Here is a 14737-nt window from a genome sequence, read left to right on the forward strand (position 1 = left end):
AACCAAAACAAATAAATAATAATAATAAAAAAATAATTGTTTTATTTCGATTACGTTGTTTTCGTAATCGTTGCGAGACGTAATCCTAATCGCGATTAAAATACGATTAAAATACGATTAATTGAGCAGCCCTAATTCTATATGTAAAAAAGTGAACCTATAGAATAACGTGCATTTATTAAACGTGCACATTTGAACATGCAAACAAAGAACAATCAGCCAGACCTAAAGAACAAGTAATCCACAATAAAAAGCAAAAGCAAATTTCCCTCAGCCAATTCAATTTAACAAATAAATGTGGGTGCTCGACAATTCTCCCACAGCCTGCACACAGACGTGCAATGACCTGCTTGTTTTTGTTGGTAGAATACTTTAAATGTCAACTCATCAGACTCTAAAGTAAGGGTTCCTGCATTCGGCCGTTTGTGATCAAAATACATAGAAAAAAGACCAACATTGCCCAGTTGAACTCGGAGCTCCTGCTGCAGACTCCCCGATACGTATATGACTGAGGAGCTGCCATTTTGTTGCACACCTTTCTTCACAATACGGGAAATGTAGAGGTATATTTGTGGGATGGATTTTATTGATTCAAATCTGAACAAATCTTAATCGGTAATCTTCCTAAAACCTGTTATTCTGTAATTTATAAAAAACACACTTGTTGCGTCTTTTGAAATGCTTAAGGAGACCCTGACATTTAGGGTGTGTCTCTGCGTGGACGCTTTCTGACATTTAAAGTGAGGAAGCCAGACGAGGTCCAATTTTTTACGGAGATCTTTCCCTCTCTCATCCTCAGTCTCTCTCTCTGTCTCTCTTTCTCTCTCCTCCATCTCTCTATCCCTCTCTCTCCGTCTCTGTCTCTCTCTCTCTGTCTCTCTTTCTCTCTCCTCCATCTCTCTCTCCCTCTCTCTCTCCCTCTCTCTCTCTCTCTCTCTCTCTTTCCACCTCTCTCTCTCCTCTCCGTCTCTCTCGCCCTCTCTCTCTTTCTCTCTCTATCTCTCTCTCTCCCCCCTCTCTCTCTCTCCCCCCTCTTTCTCTCTCTCTCTCTGTCTCTCTCTCCCTCTCTCTCCTCCCCTCTCTCTCCTCCCCTCTCTCTCTCTCTGTCTCTCTCTTTCCGCCTCTCTCTCTCCTCTCCGTCTCTCTCGCCCTCTCTCTCTTTCTCTCTCTCTCTCTCTCTCCCCCCTCTCTCTCTCTCCCCCCTCTCTCTCCCTCTCTCTCCTCCCCTCTCTCTCCTCCCCTCTCTCTCTATCTGTCTCTCACTCTCTCACTCACCTCTCGCCCATTCGTGCTTTTCTCCTCCCAACACCAAAGTGCCACACACGTGTTGCTAGGAAGAGCTTCCGTCGCCTTGGCAACAGTTGCCAGGCCTCGAGTGAACCTCTCCTCACATGACCTCCGAGAGCAATACGGGTCATGTGACGCTCTCCTGTCTCACTCAGCTCTCCTGTCTCACTCAGCTCTGACGCACAGCGGGCGGATTACTGCCAAAAATAATAATAATTTAAAGGGACAATGATTTTGTGATAGCTTCCCTTTTACCCCAAAATGTGACATTCTTACATTACGTCCGATTTAGCTGAAGCTTTTATCCCAAGCAACTTATAATGAGTGCAATAAAAAATCACACAGCAAGAATCCTGCTCGTAAATTAGATTAAATAAGAATCAGAAGAGCCTTAATTCGTCCCACAGTGGAGACATTTACAGCGTTACAACAGCAATGTACGGATAACAGGAAAAAGGAAAAAATAATAGATTTGCATATTAAGTACAAATGTTGAGTGTGTGTGAGAGAAACTCCCTTTGGAGGGAACACAGGGAGTTTAGCAGACCATTTACATGCACACAAAACGATATAACGCACTACAGGGAAGGGAAACCTGCAGGAGCAGCATAGGGCCAATAGTAGGGCTGTACCCGAATATCCGAATATCCGTTCGTTGGAGTACTATTCGGGTTTCAATTTCGTTATTCGGATATTTGTTTTGTTTGTTTTTTCCCCGTTTTTTTTTCAAATTGAATTTATTGAAATCTCCAATGTCAACGTAAGAGCTTGTTCCGGGGGTGCTAACATTTAACAATAAACGTTATTGTTTACTTTCTCTGTCTTTATATGTAGATATTACTTTTCTCCGTTAATCTCCGTCACGTTGTTTCCATAGCAACAACAACTTAGAAACAAAATAGAAAGCCAAGCCAAATTACACTTAAGACATATACAACGGCAATGAAAGTAACAAACACAATGCGATATCCTTTTCAATTTCAAAGAACACAAATTGGGTTACATTAACAAATAACTATAAAACAACAATACTGTAGAATAACAAAATGAATGCCGTGAATACACCGAAATACACGTGCTGAAATACTCCGAAAAATGGTATTCGGGACAGCCCTAGCCTATAGCACAGTTTTTATCTACATTTCACTCAAACCATAATTCCCTGATTTTATGAAAGTATTCTGAGTGCAACTCATCAGAAAAGATCAGACAACCACAGCTTCACTATCCCAGCTCATAGTGGAGACTGGATGAGTCAGCAGCACTCGGTTGATCCAACCTGGGGTCGTGATTTAAAAAATGAATCGCAAAGTTTCTGAAGTGCTTGAAAAGTTGGAGTTCTCATCGTTTCCCGCTCCTGTCTGCAGATATCTGTGTAAGCTGTCGGACCAGGAGCTGCGGCAGAGCGCGGCGCGCAACATGGCCGACCTGATGTGGAGCACGGTGAAGGAGCCGCTGGACAGCGCGCTGTGCTTCGACAAGGAGAGCCTGGACCTGGCCTTCAAATACTTCATGTCCCCGACGCTCACCATGAGGCTGGCCGGACTCAGCCAGATCACTGTGAGTCAAACACCAAATAACTCACTCATCGCTGCACAGAGTCTGTATTTAACATTTGGGTTTCAACTTTCTCTCAGTTTCCTTCTTTACATGTTCCACTGTGAGTCACACAACTCCTCTCACACACCACTGCTCAGTTTCTGTATTTAACATTTGGGATTCAAGGTTCAATGTTAGTTTATTTGTATAGCACATTTTAAGACACAGATTCTAAGTGCTTCACATCGGCATTTAACACATAATACAAAAAAACCACAAAGCATCTTACATTTTATTTTTTTATTTCACAAAACAAATAATGCAAACAGACAAACGAACATGAAGAGACAGAAACACAACAACAATGAAAACTGTGTGTAGCAGAGAACCAGGGGGGGGGGATACATTACAGATATAGTTTTTAGTTGAAGTTGTCAAATGTGTCTGTCTTGAGTCTTAGAGCAGATGTCTCATGCATCACATTAACCCAGTCTGCTAGAGTAGGTGGTACTTGGCTTTAGGGCTGTCCCGAATACCATTTTTCGGGCTCCGGATATCCGGTAGTAATCAGCAGCGAATATTCGAATATTCGCTGCGTGATGGAGATTAGTGGAGAAAAAGTCATATCTACATATAAAGACGGAGAAAGTAAACAATAACGTTTATGGTTAAGTGTTAGCACCAAGCTCTTACGTTGATATTGGAGATTTCAATAAATTCAAAACGAACAAAAAACGAATATCCGAATAACGAAATTGAAACCCGAATAGTACTCCAACGAACGAATATTCGGGTACAGCCCTACTTGGCTTAACCATTTTTATTTTCTACCTCTGCTATTTTATTTCAATTTGATATGTTTACATTTTGAATTGTATATTTCTAGTCTTTTAATTTCTCTAATGTGCAATGCCATGTATTTTTATGATGCTGCAATGCAAACATTTCTCAAATTGGGATCAATAAAGTACTTCTAATCTTATGACAGTTTGAAATAATATTTGTTTTGCAAGAGTCTTGCACCCGTGAGAGCAAGACAATAAAAGTGCCCTTCAAGTTTTGTAAGGGTAGATTGTTTTTAGAACTGTTTTTGGAGAAATGACTCCAAAAACCCGGAAATGAGTCAGCTTCTTGGCACTTCCTGATTCCTTTGTCTTGAAGTCAATATTTTTTTTGAACAAGCTTTTGAAATTTGAACATTTTGTTCCAGGACACTAAATATGTGAGGAAATACCCCACTGGTGAATGTTTGAAGCTTGTATGTTGCGAAGAAGTATCTAAATGAAACGGCTAAACGTCATGACGACCAACATTAGCCGCCTTTAGCTTAGCGGTGGTGACGTGAAGTCATGTCACCGTTATGTAGTTCCTTTGTAGGTTGCTTTTTACTTCTAGCAATTGCATTTATGCTTTAAAAATCATAAAAGTGGTGAGGCGTGTGGTGCAGTGGACTAGTGCGTTGGAGTTGGGATCAGGGGGGCACAGGTTCAAACCCCACTGCAGTCAGCATGTCGTTGTGTCCCTGAGACACTTCACCCCAAAATGTGTATGTATAATAAACGTTTTTTTTTAAATGCAACAATAGAAAATGCTAATTTTTGTAGAGAGAACCAGTGCAATGCACATTTTACCACCAGATAATAATTATTCAACCCACAAAGGCTGGTTCTTGATTGGATTATGTTAATGTGATGAAATACTCTTCTACTGCCTTTATTTCCTAATAAACGGGTAATTACTCCAGAGAGCCAGTTTAACAGCTTTCTTTTCATCTGAAGGTGTTTAGTACGGCACTGATGGGAAATTAACTTCTGCAAACGATGTATTAATTATTTCACTCATGATGGATCATGTGTTTCTGTGTTTCCTTCAGAACCAACTCCACACCTTCAACGACGTCTGCAACAACGAGTCGCTTGTGTCCGACACAGAAACGTAAGTTCAAATGTTTAAAAATGAGCTGGTTTCTTTAAAAAATACAGCAGCCTGTGTCCCGGTTGTGAATAACACATTACAAATTAATACAGTTCGATGAAATAACCACAAAAAACTGTATTATTATGATTTCACCCGTCATCGTAATGCACCTTTTTAAACCAAGTTACAAATTGCTTTCACATCAAATATTCTGTTTCATAAACCACAGAAGGTAAAACATACACAGAGTAATAAAACATGGATACAATCCCTTGAAAGCAGTTCTTAAAAAGTGAGTTTTTGAGAGTGATAAATAAGAGCAGAAACATGGCGCTCTTCATGTCGAGCTCTGTCTAACCTGTGGGCTTCACTGAATGTCTTTTTTGTCCTTTCTCTCAGGTCGATAGCAAAGGAACTCGCAGACTGGCTGATCCACAACAACGTGGTGGAGCACATATTCGGACCAAATTTGCACATAGAGGTGAGTCGATCCCATCCAGTAACATGCACTGAGAGGAAATGTGAACAAACACGTTACATTTTTAACTAAATCCAGATTAGATTGTGTTGAAAAGCACTGGAATTAAACTGTTTTTCGACTTAAATGTAACTAACAGTTTCCATATTGGTGGACTTTTTAAATTTTTATCCAAGCACAGACAGTTTTATTTTTTTATTTGCCTTTTTAAGAAATTATTCACAAAGCATATATAACAAAATAAACCCATCTAGGTACATATTGACAAATCTGAAATGAAATAATAATAATAGTACCGTAATTTCCGGACTATAAGGCGCACCTGAGTATAAGGCGCAGCAGCTAAATTGAATGATGTGTAGATATATAAGCCGCACTGGACTATAAGCCGCAGGTGTTTTAATGTTTCATTACCATATGTAAGGGTTGGTGCACAGAGGGGATTGTCGGGAAAGAGATGGCTGTTTGAGGAAGCTCCCATTTATTAACATTTCAACAAACAAGTTGCATATTTGCATAACGTATTCAAGTGTTAGCATTTAGTGCAATAGTAGCTACAGAACATGTGCTGTGTAAACTGTACTGTATCACATAGCGTTTCAGACACACAAACCTTTCAACTTTCAAACTTAAACGGTGCGCTCCCAGCGCACGTACCGGCAGTGGTTTTCAACCAGTGGTACGGGGACAAACTGTCTCGCTCTCGTAATGTCTGTCTGTCTTGCTCTCGTTCTGTCTCTCGTACCACTCTCGGTTCCACTTTTACTTTTGCGCGCTACCTGTCTCACTTTTTTCCGGCCTCCAGCTTTTCCTGCTGGAGCCCGCCGCTTAAAGGTGGGGGGCGCGGACCGGCCATAGAGCCCATAGAGTTAAAGGTGGTGGACTGTAACCTGTAAAATCCATAGATTTAGGAGGTCCCCTAGTGGCCGTTAGCTGTAAAATCCATAGATAAGCCGCACCGTTATATAAGCCGCAGCGTCGAAAAATGGGAAAAAAGGCGTGGCTTATAGTCCGAAAATTACGGTAATAATAATACAAGAATGGATTCATTATTAATACTCAGGTATACATTAATTATCTTCATTATAGTGTTCTATACTTTACCCATTTTTCCCTCCTTTCCTCAAAGATATACATTTGGTTTCTAATTCTCATAACTGTTCTCTCCATTACATAGATTTCATTTACTCGATTATTCCATTGTGAGTTTACTAAGTTATTATCTTTTAGCCAAATAAAGTGGTGCAGTGATGAGTCCTAAAACCCGGAAGTGAGTCAGCATTGAACCACTTCCTGTTGCCTCGTCTCAGAGCCAACGGGATTTTGAACTAGTTTTTGGGAAAATATCTGAAATAAGGTCTGTGGTTGAAACAAATTGAAGAGACGGGTCACGTTTTGTTCTACGACATTAAATCCATCAGCAGTGACCCCACTGGTGAGAGTTTACGTGTCTGAAAAACGATGGTTGTTACCAAGTGGCTGAATAGGACTACAGAAGTTGTCGAGACCGTTGTACGTCATTACGCCAAACATGTAAACACTCCTCTAAGTTTGTTTGCCCTGTTCTGCTTGAAAGCAAGTACCTGCCTCCTGCAAACTGTTCAAACAAACGCTTCAACTTGTACACTTTTGAATCTGTATGTTTGAATATGGATCTTAAGTTGGCGTGACGTTGAAGCAGCGACCCTGCTGAACTCGGCTGTAGTTCCTTTATAGCATAACGTTAGCATTTTGCTTCTGCCGATTAGATTTATGATTAGAAAATTATAAAAGTAGGGTAGACATGTGGAGATTATCCGGCTGAACAAAACGTGCATTTATCAAACAGGTTCGTTTCCACAGACCTTATTTCCAGCTATTTTCCCAAATCCTGTGGAGAAATCCCGTTGCTTTTTTGTCGAGGGAACCAGCAGCTTACCTCCGGGTAAATACGTCATCCGTGCACCAGTCTGTCCTTGTAATTTGTTTGATGATCGCTATTGTAATGACAAGAAATAGGTAGGAATCTTTCTAACTGTGTGTGTGTGTGTGTGTGTGTGTGTGTGTGTGTGTGTGTGTGTGTGTGTTCTCGTTCTCCAGATCATTAAACAGTGCCAGGTGATCTTGAATTTCCTGGCTGCAGAGGGTCGTCTCAGCACGCAGCATGTTGACTGCATCTGGGCTGCAGCTCAGGTGAGACACATTTACACCTGACTGAACGCAGCTTTATTCCAACACATAAAGTTACTCTGTGGCACACGATATATGAGCCTTCAGTGTTTATCACTAGGGCCATTAAGGGGAAAAGCCACGGATGAAAACGGTAATAATGGCTGGAGTTGTGATGCATTGCCTTTTTAACAACTTTTGTAGAAAGCAGATGCAGTTTTATATGTCCACTTAATATTAAAAACGTTTATTCATGCCGTATCTTTTTGGTATTTATTATAATGTAGAGACAGATTTGTTAAGCTCTCCTTTAGAATAATTTATTTAACTACTGTACAAATGGGCAATTGGAACAAGGTTGATTATTGTAGAATATATAACATTTAAAACTGAAATATTCATAATAATCTATTCACATTTTCTTTAACTTGTATTCTGTTTTAATAATTGTTGTATACATGCAGTTGAAAAACATCATTGTACCAGTTAATGAGGATGAACCAAATATGAAATGACCAAATACAACTGAATTATTCATAATTTTTCTTCCCTGGAAACATGTTTTTATATGTTTGATTCTGGTATAATTGATGATTTGTACACTAGTAGAAAAACATATTTGTATAGGGATAATACAATATGACTAATCGTGCTTTTTGTTTTGGTGTGTTAGCTGAAACACTGTAGCCGCTACATCCACGACCTTTTCCCCTCGCTCATCAAAAACCTGGATCCTGTTCCCCTCCGCCACGTCCTCAACCTGGTGTCAGGCCTGCACCCCAGCGCACACACCGAGCAGGTACACACACACACACACACACACACACACACACACACACACACACACACACACACACACACACACACACACACACACACACACACACACACACACACACACACACACACACACACACACACACACACACACACACACACACACACACACACACACACACACACACACACACACACACACACACACACACACAGACTCTCTCTCGCACAAACTCTCTCTCTCACACAGACTCTCTCTCTCTCTCCCTCTCTCACATTTGATATCTTTATTTAACTCCTTCAGACACACACTCTCTCTCTCTCTCTCAAAGACACACTCACACTCTCACTCACTCACAAACTGAACTATTCATTTGTTTGTATTATTTAATGGCTAAACATGTATTTTCTTGCTGTTTTATGTACACTGATCTGGTCATTATTTAGTGTCGTTGTTTCTTTTAATTTGAGCAGTTGTCAGAGCTTTTAATTTGAAGGCAGCTTCCATCACCAGGTGATTTAGGTATTTATTGTAGACAGGTGAAGGAGAGATTAAGCACCGGGAAAGGAAAAGGTTTTTTTTACCAGGGAAAGAGAAGACGTAAAGCCGTTGTTCTTTGTATGTTTTATAGTGGAATCCTAATAAAAATAAACCAGATAAACAAACGTAGTGCCTGGACAAAGGACTTTATCCGGCGTAAGAATGCTCCCTGGTTCCTAGGAGGAAGATATCACGTTTTAAAACGACCGGACTGTTGTTTTTTAATTTGTTGATCATGTGTTTTAATTGATGGTACGTGTCCCTCCCTCCTCAGACGCTGTACCTGGCCTCCATGCTGATCAAGGCTCTGTGGAACAACGCGCTGGCAGCCAAGGCTCAGCTCTCCAAGCAGAGCTCCTTCGCCTCCCTGCTCAACACTAACCTGCCCATGGGCAACAAGAAAGGTCAGTCTGGATTCATGCACAGCTGCAAGTTAAAACCCATAAGGACCCAACGTGACACGGGGGGTCACATGAACTTTAAATGTTCTGGAAAGTTCCTTATACAGCTTTAGCAATTATGTTATCTCATGAAGTCCCCAAGTGACACACCCTGAACAGTCTGGTGGGTCCTGGGCCAGGTCATGTGACTTTGTGTTCCCATAACAACATGTCCAAGATGTCCATGTGCCAGACTAACACATGTGACCGAACTAGCAACATTTCAAAAGCTTTTTGTTGTTGTTGCTAAAGGTGAGATTCAAGCCCTTTTTATAAGAATGAAAATGCTTACATAACATGTCCTTTATTACATTGAACCTGTTGTGGAAACATTTCTTGATCAAATTGATATGAAACAAATGAGACAAACATCGCTGTGACACTGATGTAACATCGGGACTTTAACCCTTCACAGTAAACCCGGAGTGACTTATATGCACAATTAGAAATATGATCTGCGAAGTTAATTTAGCTGATTCAATTATATTTAGTTAATATATTCTTCAATTCAAAGAATGTTCAAACTCATTTAAAACAAAAAAATCATCCTCATTAATGAAGTTGTGTATAAGAGTTATTTTACCATTAAAGCCCAATGTGACATTTAGCCTGTGTCACATTTCAGATATTTGACACTAGGGGGCGTTACTTGTCAGAAATGTGTTCTAGGTGGTCTATTTAGTCGAAATTATGTTCCCCTTAATTTTCCCAAAAGTAGAAATGAGATATTCTTATGGGTTAAAACTGATTCCTCCAAAACGCAAGAAAACATTTCTCGCCACAATGTCCTGGAAAACCTGGACTGATTAGCATTGGAATCTATTGTCTCTGTCCGCTCTTGAAGAAGTAAGCTGATATTATGAGTACCATTTCTGATTTCCTCTCCCTCTCAGTCTCACTCTTCTTCTGTGGTTTCAGGTTCGCCGGCTGCCAGTCCAGACAGCAGTGACAACAGTGACACGCAGCACAGCGGCGGCAGCGACATGGAGATGGACGACCAGATGATGAGCGGCAGCAAGAGAGGCCAGCAGAGGCTCTCTGACACTGAGGTGCGGAGACGCAGTTTAAACACCTCTTCAGATTTATTATTATTATCACTAGCTAGCATTGTGCAGAGTTAACAAATAGACTCTTTAGGGGTTTTATTTGATTTATTTGGGGTCACATTATATTAAAAGTACCGTCTTGCAAATCATATCTCTTTAGAGACCCAAAAAGGCAAATTTAAATACGGAACACAATTAGTAAAATAAAATAGAAACAAAAAGTACATAGGGTTTGTTTGAAATGACAAATATCTACACATGTATCTACTTAAACACGCACATGTATGTGTATATTATATATATGCATACACATATATACAAACACGTACACAAACATACACATCAGGGTTTCCGCTAGGATTTTTTCTTGCTGGTCAAATGTCCGGAAATAATTAATTTTACCGGACACATTTGAGACTTACCGGTCATGTTTCAATAATAATAATAATAAGAGTTGTGTAGCAGAGTTTCCGTTAGCAGGTAATTACCGGACTATGACCGGATATGCTGATGTTTAAAACTCAGTTAATGGGAGTCATTTTTATATCGCTTCAGTTTATAATCGTAACAGATCGGAAAATTTAGATTCATTTTTCAATAAATGATTCCACAAACAACATAATTATTACATTCAAAGAAACGATTTGTAGTAGATGAAGTACATTATTCGAAAGTTTACATTAACTTTGGATAATAGCAAGAGGGAGATCTGATCTCTCTCTCTCTCGTCCGGTTACACTTCACTCGCGTTTATGTCCACATCGATCAGATCCAGCTCTCCTGATCGGCCTTTATAGAGAGCACAGATCAAACTATTAAGAGGGAATATCAGCCGATAATGATTGGCGGCCAATCGATCGGAGCATCCCTAATTATTAGCGGACATTTTGAATTTACCGGTTTTTAATAAATGTTACCAGCTAATTACCTGCTAACGGAAACCCTGATACACATACGTACACACACACATGCACACACAAAGGGGTAGGATTTGTAATGCTGTGTAACATTTTGAGAACCAGACTTTTTTTCTCAGACTATTCATTATTATTATTTGCTAAAATTATGCAACCACACAAAAGAAACTCAACATGCAATTGATTTTGTGCTCATGTTTGCTAAATAATGAAAAAGAAACGTGATAGTAAAGTAAAAGTAACATAATAAAACACATTTGTGTCTCTGTTCCTCCCAGGAGTCGATGCAGGGCAGCTCTGACGAGACGGCCAACAGTGTGGAGGAGGGCAGCAGCGGGCCGGGCAGCAGCAGCGGCCGCAGCGAAGCCTCCAGCAACGAGGCCGCCTCCTCCAGAGCCAGCCAATCAGCAGGGAGCCCCGGCAGCGAGATGCACTCTGACGACATGGCCGACAGCGAGGCCCTCAAAGAGGAGGAAGAGGAGGAGGAGGATGACGACGAGGAAGACGACGAGGACGACGAGGACGATGATGACGACGACGACGAAGACGAGGGGAATCGGTCGGCTGCTGAAGGCGGGAATCATCAAAAGGAACAGAGGGAGCAGACTGAGTCCAGGAAGAGGAAGGCGGGGGAGGCTCTCGGTGAAGGCACGAGCCAGGGGGCGGGGCCTAGCGGTTCAGGAGGCGGAGCCAAATCGAAAAACCTCCCTTTCAACCCGGAAGCTTCTTCTGCTGCCGTCATGGCGTCTGCGTCTCTGGAGGGCCGGATGAGGATGCTGGACGCTTGTTCTGCGTCTGCGTCGGCTCGGCCCGATGTGACGGAGCCTCAGCAGCCGGAGATCGGACCCTCTCAGATGGTTCAGGGTCCTCAGGGTTCTCAGGAGCCTCCATGTCTGCCTCGGGGGCCCGGGGACTTCCTGGGGGACGCCATGGGCAACGAGATCTTCAACTGCCGGCGCTTTATTGGCCCCCAGCACCACCACCATCACCATCATCACCACCACCACCATGAAGGGTGAGAGCTTTAACATTATATTTATTGGGTTTTTAACACAGAAAGAACATACAGCTACACATACATACATTAACAAATGGGAGAATAACACCCCCCTCCCCCCACCATCACCATCACCACCACCACCATGACGGGTGAGCACTTAAAAAATAATAGATTAGATTACATTTAGTCATCACAAATGGGAAATTGTTTTGTTACGGCAGCGTGTAGACGAGGCGTACACAAAATAAACGTACTACTTAAGGAACATTTTAACATATTACATAAGTTTGCAAAGTAGTTGCAGTTTTAAAATGATCTATCCCTAACCCTACCATGAAGGGTAAGGACTTTAACATTATATTTATTGGGTTTTTAACATAGTCACACATACACACATTAACACATGGGAAAATAACCTCTTCTCTGCTTCTCTTCCACAAACTCCTCCCCCTCCTCCTCTCAGTCCGATGGTGGAGGACATGCTGAGCGCTGACGATGTGTCCTGCAGCAGCTCTCAGGTCAGCGCCAAGTCGGAGAAGAACATGGCCGACTTCGATGGAGAGGAGTCGGGCTGCGAGGAGGAGCTGGTGCAGATCAACTCCCACGCTGAGCTCAGCTCTCACCTCCAGCAGCACCTCCCCAACCTCGCCTCCATCTACCACGAGCACCTGGTGCAAGGTCAGCAGCACCCACTGGACAATCACATGTATTATATATATTATACAGATACATCCTGATATCAGAATCAGGTTTATCACCAGGTAGGTTGACACGTACGAGGAATTTGACTTGATGTCATGGTGCGATAGTAAAATAATATACATATACATTGAAATAGGATGTAATAAAATATAAACTAAAGCTGCTCCAGAGCCACAATTTCAAGCATACTGCGTCATCGAGTGCCGCCGAAGGACTGTTCCAATGTCCAGCATACTTGGAATTCTACCGAGCCCGGCGTACTTCGTAGCGAGAAATTTCGAGGCTGTACATGTGTAAACTCCGGTCTTAAAATCCCCACAATGCTTTGCGCACGGACCAATTTCCCCAAATCTGTGGCGGAAAATGTAAGGCGGGGCCTCTCATATGACGCACACCTAAACACTTGCTCGCCTGTTCCACTTTTCGTTTTCCGAATGCCAGGAAGTATTCTTGCCTCGCTTATGAAGCAAGTGACTCCGAAGACACCCTGTGTTTAGTCTATTGTTTTGGGTAAGGGCTACAACCAGCATTTCCGCCAGGGGGGCATCTTGCCGTCATCTGACCACGTTATTCAGCTCGGAACGCCCTGAACTCGAGCCGAGAGCGTCCGAATTTTTTTTTTTTTTTTGAGAGAGCCGGCTCTTCTTAGTGAGCCGAGCCAAATGATCCGACTCACTAGAAGGAGCCGGAAATCCCAACACTAATGCGTAACGAGATATTATCTATAAGGGACGGCTCAATTCAAAATTCAAGTTACGTGACACGACGTGACGTCAGTACTGTGGACAATCCCTTATACTTATATACTTAGAGCAAAGACTAGTCCGTATTGCAATTGTAATACATTTCTTATTAATTGTGCGGCCCCACTTTGGATAAGTGATGTCTTTCCATGTTTCAATGTCTGCATTTCAGTAAACTGTAAGTGTTATTCTCAAATGTTGTTCAATTTGTCTTTACCCACCAAGCCATTACGATCCACTTTACTGATTAATATATATTAATGTGTGTGTGTGTGCGCAGGGCCAGCCGTCCATAAGCACCAGTTCTCCAACAGCCACGCTGTGACCGACATCAACCTGGACAACGTCTGCAAGAAGGGAAACACTCTGCTGTGGGACCTGGTCCAGGACGACGACGCGGTACGGCCTCCATCTTCTTCTCATAGACAGATGTCAAAGTACTTCTCCCCCCTCTGGTCTCATGTTTAATGTGTGTGTGTGTGTTTTAGATCCATCTGTCTGAGGGTCTGATCAACGAGGCGGAGAAGCTGCTCTGTTCTCTCGTCTGCTGGTTCACTGACAGACAGATCCGGATGCGCTTCATCGAGGGTTGCCTTGACAACCTGGCTCACCACAGGTAAGACTGACTGAGCGACAGGCCTATTTTTTTCAGGGAGCAAACTGGATTTAACCTTTTCTGCAAACGAACAACAACACCCGTAGAATGAATCTCGGAAAGCTGCATGGAGAAATGATCTAGAAATTATTTTATTGTATTAAATTATTTTGAAAAGGTCAATTATTGGGTGTTTGTCAAAAAAAGATAAATTATATAGATAGATAGACGGACAGACGGACAGACAGACAGACGGACAGACAGATGGACGGATGGATGGTAGGGCTGTACCCGAATATTAGTTCGTTGGAGTACTATTCGGGTTTCAATTTCGTTATTCGTTTTTTTGTTTTTTCCCCGTTTATTTTTCAAATTGAATTTATTGAAATCTCCAATATCAACGTAAGAGCTTGTGCCTCGTCGTGGGGTGCTAACACTTAACCATAAACGTTATCGTTTACTTTCTCCTTCTTCATATGTAGTCTAGATATTACTTTTCTCCGTTAATCTCCGTCACGTTGTTTCCAAAGCAACAACAACTTCCTGTCTGACTTCCTGATAACTCTCCTTCAAAATAAAAGCATGTCCATAAATAGGAAGCCAAGCC

General features: G+C 41.9%; 1 protein-coding gene across 1 annotated transcript in view; it reads left to right on the forward strand.

Moving 5' to 3' along the window:
- Positions 1-14737, forward strand: part of usp34 (ubiquitin specific peptidase 34) — an 87111-nt gene that overhangs the window by 17966 nt on the left and 54408 nt on the right. The window contains exons 7-17 of the mRNA XM_079691018.1: positions 2655-2847; positions 4700-4761; positions 5143-5224; positions 7301-7393; positions 8043-8168; positions 8962-9091; positions 10046-10176; positions 11369-12105; positions 12554-12768; positions 13816-13934; positions 14024-14151. Of these exons, the coding sequence (XP_079547144.1) occupies positions 2655-2847; positions 4700-4761; positions 5143-5224; positions 7301-7393; positions 8043-8168; positions 8962-9091; positions 10046-10176; positions 11369-12105; positions 12554-12768; positions 13816-13934; positions 14024-14151 (2016 nt within the window). The remainder of the gene's footprint in view (positions 1-2654; positions 2848-4699; positions 4762-5142; positions 5225-7300; positions 7394-8042; positions 8169-8961; positions 9092-10045; positions 10177-11368; positions 12106-12553; positions 12769-13815; positions 13935-14023; positions 14152-14737) is intronic.

The sequence above is a fragment of the Notothenia rossii genome, assembly GCF_949606895.1.
Source record: "Notothenia rossii genome assembly, chromosome: 1".
Classification (NCBI taxonomy): Eukaryota; Metazoa; Chordata; class Actinopteri; order Perciformes; family Nototheniidae; genus Notothenia; species Notothenia rossii.